Source organism: Bombina bombina, chromosome 5, assembly GCF_027579735.1.
Source record: "Bombina bombina isolate aBomBom1 chromosome 5, aBomBom1.pri, whole genome shotgun sequence".
In the NCBI taxonomy this organism is placed as follows: domain Eukaryota; kingdom Metazoa; phylum Chordata; class Amphibia; order Anura; family Bombinatoridae; genus Bombina; species Bombina bombina.
Genome location: NC_069503.1, coordinates 1,153,945,787 through 1,153,966,555, shown reverse-complemented (window position 1 = coordinate 1,153,966,555; position 20,769 = coordinate 1,153,945,787). Strand labels below are relative to the sequence as shown.

General features: G+C 44.6%; 1 protein-coding gene across 3 annotated transcripts in view; it reads right to left on the bottom strand.

The window, feature by feature from the left end:
* Nucleotides 1-15,204, bottom strand: part of LOC128659652 (collagen alpha-2(I) chain-like) — a 36,860-nt gene extending 21,656 nt beyond the window's left edge. Inside the window, exons 1-2 of one of the 3 annotated variants that reach the window (XR_008402454.1) lie at nt 15,023-15,204; nt 9,407-11,178 (exon numbers count right to left, since the gene is read on the bottom strand). Coding sequence is in view for 2 of the 3 variants with exons in the window: in XM_053713225.1 (XP_053569200.1) it covers nt 10,190-11,242 (1,053 nt within the window). In the remaining variant the exon portion in view is untranslated. Of the gene's footprint in view, nt 1-575; nt 709-9,406; nt 12,746-15,022 lie in introns of those variants that run through there. The other 2 variants (XM_053713225.1, XM_053713224.1) reach the window with 2 other exon arrangements.
* Between the last annotated feature and the right edge of the window lie 5,565 nt (nt 15,205-20,769).

Below are 20,769 nucleotides of genomic sequence, written 5' to 3'. Positions count from 1 at the left end.
CCCCCTATTCCGTCCTCCGTACTGTCTAATACCTTATCTCTATATAAATAAGACAACACACACAATCGTTGGGAGAAAGAACCGGTCACGGTCCACGTTTATTAAATAAACGCTTTAACTAGTGCCTAATCGTTACTCTAATTACCCTTAGGCACTTAAATCAACCTAACATCAAACTTGGCAACAAGTTCATAATCATCAAATCGTTGGCGGCATCTCACCCTAAACCTAGCCCCTACTAGCAGATGGTCAAGGCCCCTTCCGATACCTGCAGCGTGACACCCGGCTGTACACACCCAATGGCACGCAGAGAGAGCTGTGATGTTAAGAGATCTTCGCCCCACATTCACGAGGGAGAGGACCCCCAGGCCGGCGCCTGGCGGGCATAACCCCTCCCTTCTTTCTGGACCGTCACTCTTCTCTCTTCGTGCCCGCTCCCCAGGGCATTGACCACCCGCCCGCTGAGGCATATCCAACCAACCCAGTAAGGCGACCCCTGCTACAACCCAACCGCCAGGGGTGGATGGCTACATTAAAGACTCGGTCTTACTGCAGGCTAGCTCAATTAAACCTACCCCTACTGAGTCGACTCTACTCAGCTGCATCGTTGCCGCCATTCACTTCTTCCAGGGGACGGGTGGGCGGGAAAAACCTTCTCCTTAAAGTCTGGAAACCGAAAGATGCTGAACTCACTGCTGCAGGACCAACCTGCAACATTGTAACAAACACAACTTAGCATTTCTCCAGACTTCAAGTTTGTAATCCCTTAATGTTGTTACAGGCCCACTAGAGGGCCCTCCACTATCATAAGGTCTAAACCCCCTATTCCGTCCTCCATACTCTCTAATACCTTATCTCTATATAAATAAGACAACACACACAATCATTGGGAGAAAGAACCGGTCACGGTCCACGTTTATTAAATAAATGCTTTAACTAGTGCCTAAGCGTTACTCTAATTACCCTTAGGCACTTAAATCAACCTAACATCAAACTTGGCAACAAGTTCGTAATCATCAAATCGTTGGCGGCATCTCACCCTAAACCTAGCCCCTACTAGCAGATGGTCAATGCCCCTTCCGATACCTGCAGCGTGACACCCGGCTGTAACGCCCAATGGCATGCAGAGAGAGCTGTGATGTTAAGAGATCTTTGGCCCACATTCGCGAGGCAGAAGACCCCCAGGCCGTTGCCTGGCAGGCATAACCTCTCCCTTCTTTCTGGACCGTCACTCTTCTCTCTTCCTGCCCGCTCCCCAGGGCATTGACCACCCTCCACAAGATACAAGTGTCCTCTTGCCGCCAAACAAAACCAACAGGCACCTATTAACTATATAAACCTCATAACAATAACAATAATAACAGATTGCGATATATCAATATTTCAAAAATAGATTAAATAACCCTCAATAAGGTTTCCCTGACGTCCTTTAGGAACATGTCCAACCCAACGTCCGTCAGGTGGACTCCGTCAGGCCTGAATAGATCCTTTTTGTCGGCCGTGATATTTTCGTGCCGGATCATGAAGCCCCCCAGGCCCGTGACCGTCCTTCCCATCTCCCTGTTGACCTTTTTGCATACATTATATGCAGCCTTCTGAGTCACAATGTGACGCCAATGTAGTCGAGCAAAAAGTCACATCCTTCAACCACGTGTGCACCCAATTCACGTCTGCTGCCATTCTTTTAATCAGGTCCAATGTGGGCAGTGCCCCCAAATCATTCCCCCCAAGGTGCAGCACTAAAATATTAGGCCGTCCCCACCTTCTGTGCGCCTCCTGCAAGAGCGCTGGCAAATCAGCCCATAACAATCCCCTGCGCCCTAACCACCGGAAGTTTGCCCTGGACGTTGGTAATCCAAGCTGCTGTCCTTCCGGCGACCGCAACGCCCTGATGTGTGCCCAGTGGATGTATGAATGCCCTACAATCCACACGTGAACTGGAGGGGATTTCTCATTTACAACACCTGGTAAAACAGAGTACACCACAATGAACTAACAAACCCGCATAACTTGACCAACATAACAATAAACCCCCAGCAAACCTCCCCATGCCATAGTATGCATCTTAACATTGCCCTTTCGTTGGTCTAATATATGTTTTATACTGGGTTGATTTCCATCTTCCCAAGCGCTTAATCTCCGCTGCGGGGAGGCACTTCTGCGCCGCACTGGTCGCTGTGCTTATCCTAAAGGAATGCGGAGCAATCCTGCTGGGGTCCAACCCTGCATTCTTGGCCGTCTTAGCAAGCACCCTGCGGAATTGGAAAGCCGACAAGGCCGTCCCATCTGCGTGAACCAGGAACAGCTCACCTCCTGCCGGCCTAACCTTAAGGTATTGTTCCACGCAACCCACCGGACAACAATCCTCACATTCCTGCCGCGTAAGGGGCAACCATGCCCCTGTGCCTTCCTGGTCCGTTTTTGACCTAGGCACAAACAATAGGAGCCCACCATCCGTCAACCGGACGTGCTCCGACCGCACTCCCCCGGAGCCTTTCACCTTGGCAGACGCCACAAGCTCACCCACACGGAGAGCTCCCGCAAATGCCGTTGTGAAGGCTGTCCTAAAGAGCAGCTGCTCATATTCTGACTTGCACACAGAGCCCAAACTTAATGCTAGCAGCCGCAGCCTGTCTTGTGTGATAGGCTCCCTCCGGTCCTTTGGCCGGGGGGCCAGCCTTCCCCACCCCTTTAACACCTTCCTAACCAGGAAGGCTCCGGAGTGGTCTGCATAACCCAACGCCTTGTTAAAGAAGGCTACAGCCGATAGCCTCCCGCCTGCACTGGCCCTTATGACCCCTTTGCGCCTCAGCTGCGCCAACCATTCTAACACCTGAACCCTTGTAGCCCTTTGTACCTGCACACCCCTTTGTTGACAGAAAGCTTCCCAGCTGTTCCAGTGGCTCCTGTACGCCGACCACGTCCTCGGTGCCAAAGATGCCTTAACTAAGGGTAGGATGCTCACCCAATCTACAACAACTGCCAAAGAGAAGATGGGCATGTTAGACCCTCTTTTGCCGCCATGGGTGCTGCTTCCCTAAACTGCCTCCATTTAAATTGAGAGAGTGCATCAGCAATAATGTTCTGCACTCCCGGGACATGTTTGGCGGTGAAACAGATGTTGCACTGCAAGCAGCGCAACACCAAGTGCCTCAAGTAACACACCACGGCTGGTGATGACGCGGAAAGCCTGTTAATGGCGTACACCATGCTCAGGTTGTCCGTCCACAACACCACTGACCTATTGGCCAACCTGTCTCCCCAAATTTCAACGGCCACAACGATTGGGAATAACTCCAATAGTGTCAGGTTTTTAGTAACACCTGCAGCCACCCACTCCCGTGGCCATGGAGCTGCGCTCCAATCCCCATCAAGGTACGCCCCATAACCGTAGCCGCCTGCTGCATCCGTGAACAGGTTCAGCACCTGGTTCGATACCGAAGGGCGTCTCCATAAGCACACCCCGTTAAACTTCTCTAGGAAACTATCCCAGACTGCCAGGTCCTCTTTCACTTCAGATGTGACGCGGGCCCATTTCACATGACCATGAGGGCCTTTCAAAAGGCCCTCCAATCGATGGTTAAAAACCCTTCCCGAGGGGGCGGAGCCAACAGCCGAGGAGAGAGGTCGCATCTGCCCTGGGCTCCTGCTATGGATGATAAATGAAGCACCAAAAATAAAACAAATTAACCACTTTAAGTATATGCCTTTATTAAGTTTGGACAGGAAAGAGGATGACACAGTCTTTGTTCTATCTTTTGGGATCAAGTACCCCATACAACCTCCATGGGGAGATACTAATGTCTGAGGCCTAGGCGATTTCCATGTGTACAGTAGCTGGCGGTTAGCTGAGTTTCTGAGGGCGCTACACTTTACTGTTTTACCGGTAACCTACAGAGCTAATACAGCTCAAGTCGATACAGGAACCTAACTTCTACACACTACCAGCCGCTTTTATGTCACCATCGGACTAGGCCGGCCCTCTATAACAACATGGAGGATACCCACGAGGCAGTATTCACGACTAACACCTTAAGGCTGGTCATATCTATGCTGAATGATATGTCTAATCGTCTAGACCAGCACCATATGAGCTGTGTAGCCGCTCTTCAGACCGCAGTAAGTGCACCCTCCCTCCTATCAGCCGATCCCTACTCTCCTAATGGCGCACCGGAGGTCCCGTGGAACACACAACTACAGCATGATGATCTTGAGCTGCATGAGGTTTCAGGAGAAAATCGGTGGGCAGAAGATGAGGCTCAACCTACCGCAAGAGCTGTAATCCTCCCGACAGAACCAGTGCTTAAGCTTCAGAGTCCGGCAGCGTCACAAGCGTCCAGGAAAACAGCTGAACTATATTGCAAGCCGCCACCGAAGAGCCGCACATATTGTCTCCCATATGTGAAGCTGAGCAGACACAGGGGTTATTCCCCTGGGACGGAGTGGTCTAGATGGAGGCGGGATCCCCAGGGACTAGCATGGACTGTACCTATCGAACGGTTTGGGGTCCCTTTTGACCCGGGTGGATGATTATTCTTTTGACCTCTCTATGCACCCACATGGCATAGTTAGGAGGCCCTAGCACAGTGACCTGTTACAACGGATCTTGAACTGAACCTGTATCAGCGACAATACTCTCTCACAGACACAGTGCTAAAGTTCAATTCTCCTCCACATTTAATATAGTTGCTAAGTTAGTTATGTTGCTTGAACTTATGTTTTATGTCTTCTTGTGAACATATACATTTTCATTGGCTCATTGTATAAATGTTAATTTTCAGTACGCTGACTGTAATGCAGTTCATAACTCTAAGTTCCTGGCTTAACATATTTGCGAGTGTTTTTATTGATATGTATTTATGCACAGTTATACTCTCTTTCTATTAGATAAGTACAAGAAAATATATACGCATACAAGCTCTGTAAGTTATAAAAAATATTGCAGTACACCATACCTGCTACCATATACAGTGCAAAAGCCTCGTTTAACATATCCCACACTTAGTCCATTCCATAGCTATAGCAGAGCTAGGAGGTGAAATGTTAATTCTGGTTACTTTATTGTGCTTTTTCTTTCTGTATTCAAAGTTATGATATATCCTGAAGAATGCCTACATGATTGCTCTCCTATAACCTAAAATACCAAATACCCTATTATTCTATGGACTGGATGTTGTATTACTATAAATTTTGCTATAGAGATTAGTACGCAGTCACTAGGAGAATCTAACTGTCTATAACCCAGGCATCTAGGTCTGCTGATTTCTACTACTTGTTTAAAGTACAAAGTCTAACCCAGTACCACTTGTTTATAAGCACAGAAGGTATATAGTAATAGGACTTATATGGTGCCCACTAGTATTTCGGCTCAGCTTGGATATAGTACCAGGTCTTATACTGTGCCTCTTAGTATACAGGCACAGCTGGTATATAGTAACAAGTACTATGCAGTGCCCTCTCAGATATAGATACAGCTTATATATAGTACTAAGTCTCATACAGGGTCTCAATGAAACTACATAATTGTATATCCCAATTTATGGGGTGCAACCTTACACAACATGGTATTTTTCATTTCAGGTTAGCTGACTACTGCTAAATTGTCTATAGTAGCAAACCTAGTACAGTGCCCACTGATATATAGGTTCAGCATACATATCATGCCAAGCCTAATATGAGATCTCTAATATTTAGATACAGCTGTAGTTAAAGCTTAGGTACAGTGATGGACGTACCGCAAGGCCCTGTAGTGTTTAGGTCTCATCTGTGGGTGGTTGCAGGTCTAGTACAGTGTCTCTAGTTGATGGGTTCAGTCTATGTATGGAGTAGTAGCTACGTAGTGCAGCTAATATATAGGGTCAGCTTTGTACAGCAATAGGGGTCATTTAGAGCTTCCAGTGTAAAGATGCAGTTTATGTATAGCGCTAACTCCACTACAATCTCTTTAGTTTGTGGGCACAGCTTATGTATGATGATAAATTTAATAAAGTACCCTCCAGCGATACTTAGACCTCTAATTAACCACACTCCCTGCTTGGAAGTTCATGTTTGGACAAAATACCGGTCTTTGCTGCGCTCCTCTTCTCCCTTTCCCGCCGGTACTGGTTGCCTGCGGGTCATACTCATATCCCTTTCACCTACATCGCTGAGAGCTGGCACTTCCCTAGGAGAGGAGCTCACGCAGTAGTCCCCTACACTCTGTATATACTAATATTCTCCTCTGTTCAAGTCACCTGTAAATTTGTAACGGTATAATAAGCCCTCTAAGAGAGACACATTCACATTATTAACTTGGCATCCCAGATGGCTCCGCCCCTCATTTCACTCCTTTCTCTCCCCTTCCTTTTCTAACACGAGCGGCTCTTGCCCGCTGATTTCTTTTCCCCCTTCTCTAGGCCACTCTGGTCTCAGAACATCCGAACAAATACTGCCCCACACCTGCCTCAACCCTATTAGAATAAACAAACCTAAAAATTCTCATTATGGTAAGGCATGGGCCACATTTATTATATGTAAAAATATAAAACTGAGGTTCCATTATTTTATGCACAGACATAGATTCCGTTAATGTCATCCCTGTTTTACATGACTAACCCTAGCAGTCTCATTCGTCTCTTGCTCATTTTTCCTTGATTTATGATTGTGTTTGTACAATAGAGATGTATCTCTCAGAATTATGCTATTATTGTTATTGGATGAATATGTTGTGAAACTTTTACTATAACCTCAATAAAAAAACTTAAATTAAAAAAAAAAAAAAAAAACCCTTCCCATAGGGATAACCCTTCCCGCGAAATTCAGAAGGCCCAGTAATGACTGAACCTCCCTGATGGCGACCTTGTCCAGTCCCCTGACTGCCCGCACCGAAGCCAGCATTCACATCACCTTCTCCATTGGCAACCTGCATACCTCCTGCACCGTGTCTATTTCTATCCCCAGGAACATGAGGCACGTGCAAGGACCCTGTGTTTTATCGTCCACAAGCGGAACGCCAAAGCGCATCATCATATCTTGCATAACGCCCATGAGCTGTTCACAATCCGTGGAACCAGCTCTACCTACCAATAGAAAATCATCCAGGTAGTGGGCTAATGCGCCCCCGCCTGAAGCCTTATATACCACCCAATGGAGGAACGAGCTGAAGCACTCGAACAGCGAGCACCCCATCGGTAATCACCTGTCCACATAATACGACCCTTCAAACTTCATGCCCATTAGCCTGAATGCTGAGGGGTGTAACGGCAATAGCCAAAAAGCTGACTCGATGTCTAGCTTCGCTAACAGTGCACCCGGCCCACATGCCCTGACAATGTCCAGTGCCTTATCAAACGACTGATAATGGACTGAACTCAGCTCAGGGTCGATTGCATTGTTGACCGACCCTCCTTTTGGAAAGGACAGGTGATTTATCAACCTGAACTTCCCCTCCTCCTTTTTGGGCACAACCCCCAATGGTGAGATCACAAGATCTCCTCCAATGGGCAAATCGCGAATGACCCGGACACCCTGCCCAGTGCCACCTCCTTAGCCAACTTCTCCCTCACCACGTGTGGGAATTCGTAGGCCGTTTTCAAGTTCCTATGCACCAGTGAGCCCACAACCCTCCCAGTAATGGGGATACGAAAACCCCCTTCCAATCCCGACCTGAGCAGCTGTGCTGCCTCCCGGTCGGGGTAGTTCGCCAGCCATATCAACATGGCCGGCAACCTAAGCGGGGTTGGTGCCCTTGACCGTAACTCCCGACTTGGGAGCGGGATTGATCTGGCCCTGCTCTCTTCTTCTCCCGCACTCTGCTCCTGGGTGGGGCCCCGCACAGAATTTGCAGATGTGATGAAAGGAGCAGCTGCTCCCCCTGTCACACTGCTTTTCTTGGAACTTCCAACATTCCCTACCTCGCCTGCCCAGCCGCGCCCCTTGACGCGGCTGAGCTTGGCGCGCCACCACGGGGGAGGGTGTGCCTCCCTCCAAACCCAGCTTGGACCACAAATGCATATCTTGGGTGAGAAAATGTAACAGGGGGTTACCCACCATTTTCCTTCTAAAGGCCATGTCATACTCCCGCAATGCGCCTTCCTTAAATCTAGTATGGATATCCTCAATGGTATCCTCCAAACAAGAATAGAACAGCACCAAAGGAATGGAGTGCCAGTGAAGACAGGTGAACTGCCCCTTCACCAAATGGATATCCAAAACAAAGAAGGTGTCCACAGCTCTCCAATAGTGGAAATAATCTTTATTAGGACATATAAATTAGCAACGTTTCGAGGTTAACACCTCTTAATCATGCATAGGCACTGAACCAACTTTTATACCTGTTGATTTGGCGCCACAGGGCCCACAACTTGAAAAAGATGTAACAATAGCGACACCTGCTGACACATATTTATATTACAATAAAAACATTCCATATATATACAAACTTAAAATAAAATGTTGATGGAACAAATATAGAATACCATTTTATATAGTGAGAAAATCTTTTCATAGGTTAATATTTTCCTGCACTAACATATAATGTTACATGCTTATTTTAGATGCTCGCAAGACAATTGTAAGTTAATAATGTTTAACTATTTATTTAATAGATAATACACACAAGGTATATGGAGAAATTTAGAAAAATTTTGGAAACATTTTGGAAAAATTTATTATGGAATCTTTTAAATTCATTGTATATGTAAAAAAATCATTTTATGTATAGAAAAAAAATCATTTTATATGTATCAAAAATTCATGATATGCAATATGATATATGCAATATGATGTGAAAAACAATTTTTTGATTATATTTCATACCCCTTAATTTTTTGTGAAAAGTAAAGATGTAATGCACGCATTAGACTTCAAGATTATTTCTACTATTGGAGAGCTGTGGACACCTTCTTTGTTCTCAATGGTATCCTGGTACTTAAACAGGTTATGCCCCTGCAAGGGCCACCTGTCCACATAGCACGCGGCCAGGACATGAAAGCATTTCAGCCATTCTTCGTGTGTCTCTGGCCTGTGCACCCTCTTTGGGCCTGAACCTTCCGATGCTCTTTCCTTATTGCCCTATATGCATCCAGGGAGAGGTCAAACACGTTAACGTATTTACCCTCCTGAATCTTCTTAGCGACCTTCATTTTAAGATGGCCGTAAAGCGAGTGTACTAGACAGGGGTAAGTGTCCCCTTGCGCCGCCACTTTATGCAGCACTGGGCCCGACGAGGCCATAGCGCCCCCTAGCACCTGAGCCCCTTGAACCTCGATTGCCTGCCCTGTCCTTTGCCTGAGCCGCTGCCATCTTCTTTATCCACCTGAACATTCTGCGCTGCCCTTTACCCACTAAACCAAGGTCCTCCCCACTATCTGAACCTGACCCACTCGTGGAAGACCCCATGGCATTGTGTCAGGTGCATGGCACTCACCGTCTCCTGGCGTCTCTGCTCCCGCTAGAACTTGTGGCGCTGAACCCATCTGATCGCTGCTGGGCCCCGCCACCACTAGGGCACTCGTAGAACCTGATGCCATCGGTGCTGCCGTCCTTTCAGGAACCTGCTGAGACAAAACAACTTGGGGAGTACTCCGGTCTACAGGAGGTGCATCAACAGAAGCCCCCGCCCTCTCACCCCCTTGTCTCACTCCAGCAGTCATACCCAAAGCGCCAGCCACAGCACTCCTGATAACATCCTCCTGTGTTGCCCCCTCCCGGGCGTGATCACTAAACCCAGGCAGGGGCCTAGCGTTATTTACTTCACGCAGCTCTGCCTCTACTGCCCTCTTAATCGTGTCCTCACTCACACCTCTCTGGATCTGAACCCTATCATACTGCCTTTCACACGCCATGTCCCCTTGTCTCACACGGCCCCCAGACACCACTTGATCTGACAGCTCATAACCATGCGTTATCCCCGCATGGTCCCACCCCCTGTGCGATTCATAACTCAATCATGCACCATACTGGTAACCTGGCCTATCTTGAGGCCTAGTAGCCCCCTCGACTGCTCCTGTGAGCCCTTGCACATGGCCAACATCCTCTCTTGTGCGTGCCTGCGCACTCATGCCTGGCCTAACTGTTGGCCCTCCAGCTGCGCCACTCTCTCTCACCGCACCATCCGTAGGCCTCTGCCCACTACCAGCATACTCCCGTGCGCGCGCCTGCGCACTAGTGCATGGCCTCTCCATCGGCCCCTCAGCTGTTCCACAATCTCTCACCACCATATCAGGAAGCCTCTGCACACGGCCGGGATCCTCCCTTGCGCGCGCCTGCACACCAGTGCATGGCCTACCCATCTGCCCCCAGCTGCGCCACACTCTCTCTCCACACCAACCGGACCCGCCACCTCACTCGCACGAGGTAAGTGCTCCCTCCCAGGCACCGCTGGCCCCTGTGATGACCCTCCCGCGACCGGTAGCCTCCCCAAGTTACCTGTGAAGCTCCGGTCGCGTGAGGCTGTCCGCTGTTGTGTGATCTGACTCCCAAGATGGCGGCCGTGATCCTCCTCCCCCTCTGACGAACTCTCGGAGGAGATCTCGCGTGAGCCGCCATCAGAGGGAGTAGATACCGCTGCGCAATCTGCATCTTGTAAGATGGGCCTAACGCCTCCTGCCACACCACCGGCCGCAGCGACGGCAACTGGGCCCTGTGCCTGGCCCACAGGGGCCATCACATTGGAGAGTGACTGCGCTAGGGCCAGGACTGCCGCCATGGCCGCCGGTGGCAAGGCCGCAAACTGGCCTAAGATGCCAGCATGTGATCCCACTGGGCCCGAACCTCCTTGCAAGCCCTCAGGGCCACTCATGGGCCCGACCTGCTCCCAATTAACTGCCTCGCCAACCCCCTGGGTCTGCTGCCCTACATTGGGGCCTACCTCTAACACCCTGCCAACCTGGGCCTGTGAACTGGGGCCAGCCAACCCTGACCCACCCCCTTTCTTGCCCTTTCCCTTATTAAACCTCCTGGTGGGTGGTGATTTTTGGGGTGTGGGGGGTACCAGTTCCTCAGGCTCCTGTCTCTGTTTTGCAGGTCCCTTCTTCCTGGCAGTCATCTCCACCACCTCCCTGTATCGTTTGGGAGGCACTGACTTCCTCCTGGATCTCTCCATGCTCCATCTTCCTCTGGGGTCACAGCAAAACTTCAAAAAAACCTTCTCCTTGAAGTCTGGAAACTGAAAGAGGCTGAACTCACTGCTGCAGGACCCTATAAAGGTAAGAACAAACACCTCCTCCCAACCTGCAACATTGTAACAAACACAACTTAGCATTTCTCCAGACTTCAAGTTGGTAATCCCTTAATGTTGTTACAGGCCCACTAGAGGGCCCTCCACTATCATTCTCAATCTAATTATAGTTATTTTTAAGCCTCCTTGCACCTGGGGTCTCATCTAAATATTAAGAGAGGTGGGCCCTAGTTCACCAGTCTAAATACTAACCCCTGGTTTTTTTCTTTATAAACATTTTTCTGGGTAGGAATACCCTTTATTAACCGTGCTGATTGGGGATATATTACTCTGAATCTGTGATTATCACATTTTAGCTGCACTCTATAGGCATAGTATTCATTGGATCTATTGATGAAAGTGAATGGGAATTTGATTTGGCTGAAACATTTGCTTTGGAGGCATCTAAAGAGACAGTAGCTGTAGTAGGGAAAAAATATTTTTCAGGATTATAAAACCTATAAAAACAATTTGATAAAACAATTAAAAATGAAATGGGAAATTAGCAGTCTCAAAAGATATATAGACAATGAGATGATACCACGAGGCTTGAGATTAAGAAAAAGACCTGGGGTAAATTTAAGCCAACCCTTAGATTTTAAGGAGGAATGGGAAAAATGCTTAACTGAGTGTTCGTTGAAATTGATGAAATTAATTATTAAGGAAACAGAGGATAAAATTGACAAGGAAGTTCAAGAATCCAAGGCCGATTTTATAAAATGGGAATTAAGTGATTAATACACTAAACTTAGTGAAGAAATTAGAATTGAATTTAGAAAATTACTAGATGAAATTAAATCTAGGAAGAGGAGGAAGTTTTTGAGGGATCTATTGGATTATAAGGAAGGTGTTGTTTATGATTATGTGGGTCAAAAATCTGGCACTTCTGAATCTGAAAAATCAGGTTCAGAATCAGAGATAAGCAAATCACCAAGACAAAATAGAGGTAGAAGAAGGGGGAATTTTTTAGGCAACAGGAGAATAACAGACAAAAAAAGAGAAGGCGGGGAGGGAGGAAACACAGAAAATACTGGTCAAAAACCAACTACATATGCCCTGAGAAGTCAACAGGGCAACAAAACCCCAAAATGATACAATCAAATGAACAGGGACTTGAAATTGTGAATCTGTCTAATAAAATTTTAAGCCAATCACATATGGAAATCCTCAGTAAAGGTCTAACATACTGTCCAAATAACAAATTGGATAGATTCACTGCTTGTAAAGACCTCAATTTATTTGCTAGAAAGATTGTACTTAGTAAAATCAACTTGGGTAAAACTATGGTTACAAATTTAGACATGCATGATAGAATAGCTTTGGACTCCTTGGAGACCCTATCTGATGAAATAATTGAAGGAGAAGATATTAGAGGAATAGTCTTTAGTGATCTTAAGCCTAAATCCTCCTATATGCCATCACTCTCAATGGTACCCAGTGTTATGACCTTTGTTAAATTAGTGGAGAAAGACTTACACATGCTCTCAACTACAAAAAATAGAAAACACAATTTAACAAGGGAACAACAGTGGGCATTGAATGACCTTATTTCAGATCAAACCATAGAGGTGAAACCATCAGACAAGGGTGGAAATGTTGTGCTACTTAATAAACAGGACTATCGTTTAGAATGTATCAGACAATTGAATAATACTTCACAATATGAAAAATTAAAAAGCAACACAACTTTTATATATAAAGAAGAACTCGATAATATCCTGGATAAAGCACTAACAGGGCTGATAAATAAAAAGAACTATCCTACATGCAAGTCAAATTTCCGGTTATCCCAACATTCTACACAATACCAAAGATACACAAACAGAAAATACCTCTACCGGGCAGACCAATAGTGTCAGGCCTGGGGGGGTTAACTGAAGGTGTAAATAATACTTAGATTGGTGCCTACGCCCCTACCTTACATCTCTACCCTACTATGTCAAAGACACGACTGATGTTTTGAAAAAATTGGATGATGTGACTTTAACATCCAAAACTATATTAGTGTCCATTGACGTAGAAGCACTCTATTCCTCAATACCTCACACTAAAGGTATTAACACTATCAAAGAGATCTTAAACCAAAGAGGTCCTAAATTTAACGACCATGCAAATGTGGTGGTGGATCTCTTGAGCTTTGTACTCAACAGGAATTACTTAAAATTTGATGGTAAATTTTACAGACAGATTAGGGGCACAGCAATGGGAGCATGCTGTGCCCCTACATATGCCTGTCTGTATCTAGGAAGATTGGAACATGAAAAAATCTTAGATATAGCCACTGAATTTGACCAAATGATCCTATTATGGATTAGTTTAATCGATAATGTCCTCCTATTATGGGAGGGCACATCAGATGATTTGGTCAGATTTATGGAAGAATTAAATATTAATGATTGGAACCTTAAATTTACGTATGAATGGAATTTGGAGTCTTTGTCCTTCTTGGATTTGAAAATAACCAAGAGGGACAATGTTATAACTACAATATTTAAATGTTGTGTAGCTGTAATAGCGGAACAACCACAGGAAAGACTTAGCCTGCAGTGTCAGTATTAATACAGCACTTTAATAGTAATGGATGATTCCCAGCAGCGGTGTAAGAGTGAAACTGAGTGTTTGCAAAGTAATACAGCAGGTAGAGGTTAGGATAACTGCTGATATAAGTATAAATGATACTATGCAAAAATATACGGCTGATATGTTCTTAGTACTTTGATTGTTGCAAAGCATAAGATATGGTTAGAATGCAGACTGGAGATTTAAGCAGCAAATGATAGAAAACAGGTTATCCAATAGATAAGCAAAGTATTGCAAGCAAGGAATGGCAGACAAATAACAATTAGCAGTTCAATACAGATTGAGATATACTTGCAAGTACTAGCAGCTGTAGTAGAATGAATCCGGTGGTTGGTGTATGTTAACACGATGAGAAGGGAGCAGTAGCAGTGTCCGTGAAAGCTACTGGAAGGTGTGAGCGTGGACAGCGTGTAGATCCGGCTGTACAAAGTCAATCCGCTGGAAACAGGAAGTGTTCTGTAGCTGAGAACGGAGAGGAGCTGAACAGCAAAATGTGTAACAAAAGAGTCAGGTACTTTGTTCAGGATAGCGATGAAGGCAACAAGTAGCCTAATAGGTAAAAAGGCTTGAGGCTCAATATCTGTCAGCTGGAGTGGAGGAGTGTATCCTTTAACCTGTGCCAAACAAAATAATCAAGCAAAGAGGATAGCAGGAAGTGCACTTATAAAGCAAAAGAAGGTGGGGCTGAATTAAAGGGGACATTACAGACAATAAACTAATAACAGAAACATTCAGGAAAAGTACCTCAGCAAATACACTCCTTGAAGCCTCCAGTCACCATCCCCAACACCAAATAAACGCTATTATTAGGGTTTGGTATGAGAAGTGTGCAGGTTTATCAACTAATGGGCAATTAAACAAAGGGCCTTTGTGATTGGTTTCTTTTGTCATGAAGGGTGGGGCAATACAGGTAGCTCAGGCCTTTATAAGATGTTTATGTAGAGTTAGAACACATGCCTGAGGAAACGGTTGACACCGAGAAACGCGTTGTATGCTACTTACTTACTGTGCATGAGGAATATATGTATTTTATTGCTTTTAATTTTTATTAAAATCCTTCTTTTAATCATATATCCTCATTGCAATTGTCCATTTCTGAGCTACCTGCCAATCCTGATTGCTGCCTAGTATCCTGCTTCATACTCTACACAGCTAGCTGGGTTGCTGAGAAAGCCAGCCTGCCTCTACTGGCACAACTGAGTGCCGCTACAGAATGTGAGTACCCTGCACAGATTGCATATTTACCTGTGTACTCCTACAGATTCACACAGTGGTGTGCCTGTGTTTGCACCTAGCTCCTGTTCCCACATTGCTGGATCCAGTATACACAGTCCATCAAGACATAGAGTCCTCTACCTTGGGTATCCTGGTTAGCCGGTTCAGCCAGCTGGTTTGCTGTGAATACCAGCCTGCCCCTATAGGCACATTGGAGTGCCTTTTCACATTGTGAGTACCCTGCACATGTCTTATATTTGTCGTTGGCTTCTTCAGATTCACACATACGGCGCCTCTTTCCTGTGTTTGATTTCTATCGGTCAGTACCTGAGACAAAAAAGAAATTGTTCCACTGAGGAAGCCTTTAAAATATATGCTGATGATCTCAAATTGAGATTTAAAGCTAGGGGATATCAAAATAAAATCATTAAAAAAGGTTATCATAGAGCAAGAGATACTACACGAGATAAAATATTATATGATAAAGTGGAGAAACAAACTAATACTACAGTTAGATTCATTAGTACATTTAATTCAGAATGGAGTGAACTTAGAAAAATTCTATGCAGACACAGGGATATTCTTACTGTTGATCCAGATATCCGTAAAATTGTTGGGGATTTTCCCCTGATGACAGCTAGACGGGCTCCCTCTATCCAAGACAAATTAGTTCACAGTCATTTCAAAGGTCATAATAATTGGCTAGGTAGACAACAGAAGAAGGATGGGTGCTACAAATGCGTTAAATGTAAAATGTGTAAACATATTAATAAGGGACAGTTTTTAATTGACAATAGGGGTTACCCACATAAAATCAAGGGCCACATTACTTGCCGCAGCGAGGGAGTTGTCTATGCTGCTTTTTGTTCATGCCCAAAATTTTATGTGGGTAAAACCGTGAGTTTAGGGAACGGATGAAGGAACACAGGAGGGACATATTGAATGTAAAAATTAAAGACAGTGGTGTCGCAAGACATTTCTCTGAGATGCACCAAAGCAGTGTTGAGGACCTTAAATTTATGGGCCTTGAATTAATAGACGTGAGTGAGAGGGGTGGTAATTGGGACAACATTTTGTTGAAATCAGAATGCAAATGGATATACAACTTGCATTCAATTATGTGTACAAATCCCCTATGTGTGTGTATATATATATAGTGCCAGAATTGCTCAGATTAGTCCTTCAAAATATTATGGGCACGTCTGACTGAACAATATTTTGCAAATCCCCTATGTGTGTGTGTATGTATATATATATATATATATATATATATATATATATATATATATATACGATCCAAGTTAAGGACAGCACAATCTTACTTGCTCCAGCTGCCAAGGTGCACTACAAGCCATAATGTACAAATCCTCCACAAAAGTAGGCACTCATTGGTCTTGTAAAAAACATATAAATGTATTCAATCCATAGAAAAAAGAGTTACATGACGTTTCGGTACATTCCTGTACCTTTATCAAATGTGACCACAATATCAAAAAATATTAAAACTTCCTAACAAGCTTACCTACATCCACCACCTAAATACCCCCAGTGATCACTGCGCAGCCATCACATTGCCGTGAGAGAAGTCGGTGTCTGACGTCATCAAAGCGCGCATGACTATGCGCCATGTCACACAGAAGTGCCGAGATCACTATGGTAACCCACGTCAACATATTGGCCCGTGCGGCAGTACCAGTGAAAACTGTCATTTCAAATTGACAAGCTGCACTTTGTGTATGATGTGATGAGCGTACATCACTTACTGTTATAGGCGCACCATATGCGTGTTTGTTATTAACACTTAAATCTTCGCATATATGTTTACTACATGGGATTGCTGACAAGTTGTGACTGAGGCTCTTACACACAGAGATTACGCACATCTCTCTGGGCTTACTAATACTAACAGACAGTAGACAGTAGTGACCCAGACCTATGCGTCAGCTATTTCACATTAGTATATGGATGAACAAGTATAAGTGGTTAGTAAGAGGCACGGGTAGTATTACTTGGGTGACCTGCAAACATCAAAATTGTAATCTCTGTGTGTAAGAGCCTCAGTCACAACTTTTCAGCAATCCCATGTAGTAAACTCTTGATAAACTGCGGTTATACAGGATAAATGAACAAGTCACATGGCTGTGTATAAACAATGCCTGGCTACCTATGTCTGATCACCTACTCCGCTGGTATCCGGTGTATCAGAGCGTAGCCCGGGCAACACAGCCAAACAGCTGAGACATCAAGCCGTCTCCACTCACTCCAAGGATGATTATGCACAAACGTGTGCCCCAGCGTTGTCTCCACAGAGGATTATGCACAAACGTGTGCTCCGGCGTTATCCTGTTCAGTGGGGAGATGGAAATCTGTGTACTGATGCTCCTGCAGAAATAGACAGAAATAGTCACGTGGATCCGGACGGCCAATCAAAACAAGCAACAGAATGCATACCTGCTACATTGACAAAGCAGGCTGGAAGTCTGGCAGCTCTGTGTTACGCTCGTTACGCTCGTCACGCTCTTCACGCTGTTCTGCTTCTGTGGACAATGCACATCCGTTATGTGCACTGCTCCACCAAAGAAGCGCGCTGCTGATGTGCCGGTGACGTCACCACTTCCGGTTGCGGCTGCGCAGTGAATGAAAAATGCATATACATATATGCATTTCATTCGCAAGTTACAAACACGTGACAAAGAGGACAAGGAAAGCGGCCAAAAATGTAAAAGAATAATTAGAGGGGAAAACATGACATAAAAATACTGTAAGAGACATGTAATATTGCACAAGGAATATCCTTTAATTGTTTACGTGTTTTAAATAATAAATTAGCTGCGGCCTTTATAACCCCAAGTTACAGTGTGTTTAACTTGTGTGGCTAAGGGAACATAGTACCTAAGTATGGGGTCATGTACATCATTAGACATTTATATATCTCTATGTTAAAGCACTTTGCAGCCTATTTTTCCCCTGACGCCTGAGACCTCAAATCTTTGACTGTTTTATGAATTTTTTTTTTTTTTTTTTTTATTAGACAGTGTAATTATTATAAGTGTAACTGTATTTACTTTTAACTTGTAATACGAGCAGAATAGAACTTGTGTGAAAACGGCCGCAAAACCCGATATCACGCACGCACAAATATAGGTGGTGAATTTCAATCTCCCTGGTCTAGTCCGACCGGGGAAATTGACAGCTCCTGCCCATGCGTGATTGGCTGTGGGCGGGCAGGGGGCGGGATGGCACGCAAGTCCAAAATAGTCTTTACTAATTATCACTTCCTATATTAAATGCATGATTAAGGGAATGGCTCCTGAAACGTTGCATATGTTTGTACCTGAGACAAGAATAAACTTCTAAGATTTCTTCATGAGTTTTGGTGCTGTGGATTTTTATACTTTGATATTTGAGAGGAAAAGCAGTCTCCTCTGCTCCACTGGCAACAAATATCACAGGAAGAAGGTGCTGTTTGTGAATTGGTGAGTCCTATATTATATGCACCTACTGAGCCTCTACTGTGCTATGCTACCTGTGTATTAGCTGTGGTATGCTACCTGTGTATTAGCTGTGGTATGCTACCTGTGTATTAGCTGTGGTATGCTACCTGTGTATTAGCTGTGGTATGCTACCTGTGTATTAGCTGTGGTATGCTACCTGTGTATTAGCTGTGGTATGCTACTTGTGTATTAGCTGTGCTATGCTACCTGTGTATTAGCTGTGGTATGCTACCTGTGTATTAGCTGTGGTATTCTACCTGTATATTAGCTGTACCATGCTCTGTGTTTATTAGCTGTGGTATGCTACATGTGTATTAGCGGTGGTATGCTACCTGTGTATTAGCTGTGGTATGCTACCTCTGTATTAGCGGTGGTATGCTACCTGTGTATTAGCTGTGGTATGCTACATGTGTATTAGCTGTGGTATGCTACCTGTTTATTAGCTATGGTATGCTACCTGTGTATTAGCTGTGGTATGCTACCTGTGTATTAGCTGTGGTATGCTACCTGTGTATTAGCTGTACCATGCTCTCTGTATATTAGCTGTGGTATGCTACATGTGTATTAGCTGTGATATGCTACCTGTGTATTAGCTGTGGTATTCTACCTGTATATTAGCTGTACCATGTTCTGTGTTTATTAGCTGTGGTATGCTACCTGTGTATTAGCTGTGGTATGCTACATGTGTATTAGCTGTGGTATGCTACCTGTGTATTAGCTGTGCTATGCTACATGTGTATTAGCGGTGGTATGCTACATGTGTATTAGCTGTGATATGCTACCTGTGTATTAGCTGTGGTATTCTACCTGTATATTAGCTGTACCATGCTCTCTATATATTAGCTGTGGTATGCTACCTGTGTATTAGCTATGGTATGCTACCTGTGTATTAGCTGTGGTATGCTACCTGTGTATTAGCTGTGATATGCTACCTGTGTATTAGCTGTGGTATTCTACCTGTATATTAGCTGTACCATGCTCTCTATATATTAGCTGTGGTATGCTACCTGTGTATTAGCTATGGTATGCTACCTGTGTATTAGCTGTACCATGTTCTCTGTATATTAGCTGTGGTATGCTACCTGTGTATTAGCTGTACCATGTTCTCTGTATATTAGCTGTGGTATGCTACCTGTGTATTAGCTGTGGTATGCTACCTGTGTATTAGCTGTGGTATGCTACCTGTGTATTAGCTGTGGTATGCTACCTGTGTATTAGCTGTGCTATGCTACCTGTGTATTAGCTGTGGTATGCTACATGTGTATTAGCTGTGGTATGCTACATGTGTATTAGCTGTGGTATGCTACCTGTGTATTAGCTGTACCATGTTCTCTGTATATTAGCTGTGGTATGCTACATGTGTATTAGCTGTGGTATGCTACCTGTGTATTAGCTGTGGTATTCTACCTGTATATTAGCTGTACCATGTTCTGTGTTTATTAGCTGTGGTATGCTACATGTGTATTAGCTGTGGTATGCTACCTGTGTATTAGCTGTGCTATTCTACCTCTATATTAGCTGTACCATGCTCTCTGTATATTAGCTGTGGTATGCTACATGTGTATTAGCTGTGGTATGCTACCTGTGTATTAGCTGTGGTATTCTACCTGTATATTAGCTGTACCATGCTCTCTGTATATTAGCTGTGGTATGCTACATGTGTATTAGCTGTGGTATGCTACCTGTGTATTAGCTGTGGTATTCTACCTGTATATTAACTGTACCATGCTCTCTGTATATTAGATGTACCATACACTCTGTATATTAGCTGTACCATGCTCTCTGTATATTAGCTGTGGTATGCTACCTGTATATTAGCTGTGGTATGCTACCTGTATATTAGCTGTGGTATGCTACCTGTGTATTAGCTATGCTGTGGTATGCTACATGTGTATTAGCCATGGTATGCTACCTGTGTATTAGCTGTATTAGTTGTGGTGTGCTACCTGTGTATTATCTATTCTGTGGTATGCTACATGTGTATTAGCTGTGGTATGCTACCTGTGTATTAGATGTGGTATGCTACATGTGTATTAGCTGTGGTATGCTACCTGTGTATTAGCTGTGGTATACTAGCTGTGTATTAGCTGTACCATGCTCTCTGTATATTAGCTGTGATATGCTACCTGTATAATAGCTGTACCAGGCTCTCTGTATATTAGCTGTACCATACTCTGTGTATATTAGCTGTACCATACTCTATGTATATTAGCTGTACCATGCTCTCTGTATATTAGCTGTACCATACTCTGTATATTAGCTGTACCAGCAGCTCTTGTCCAT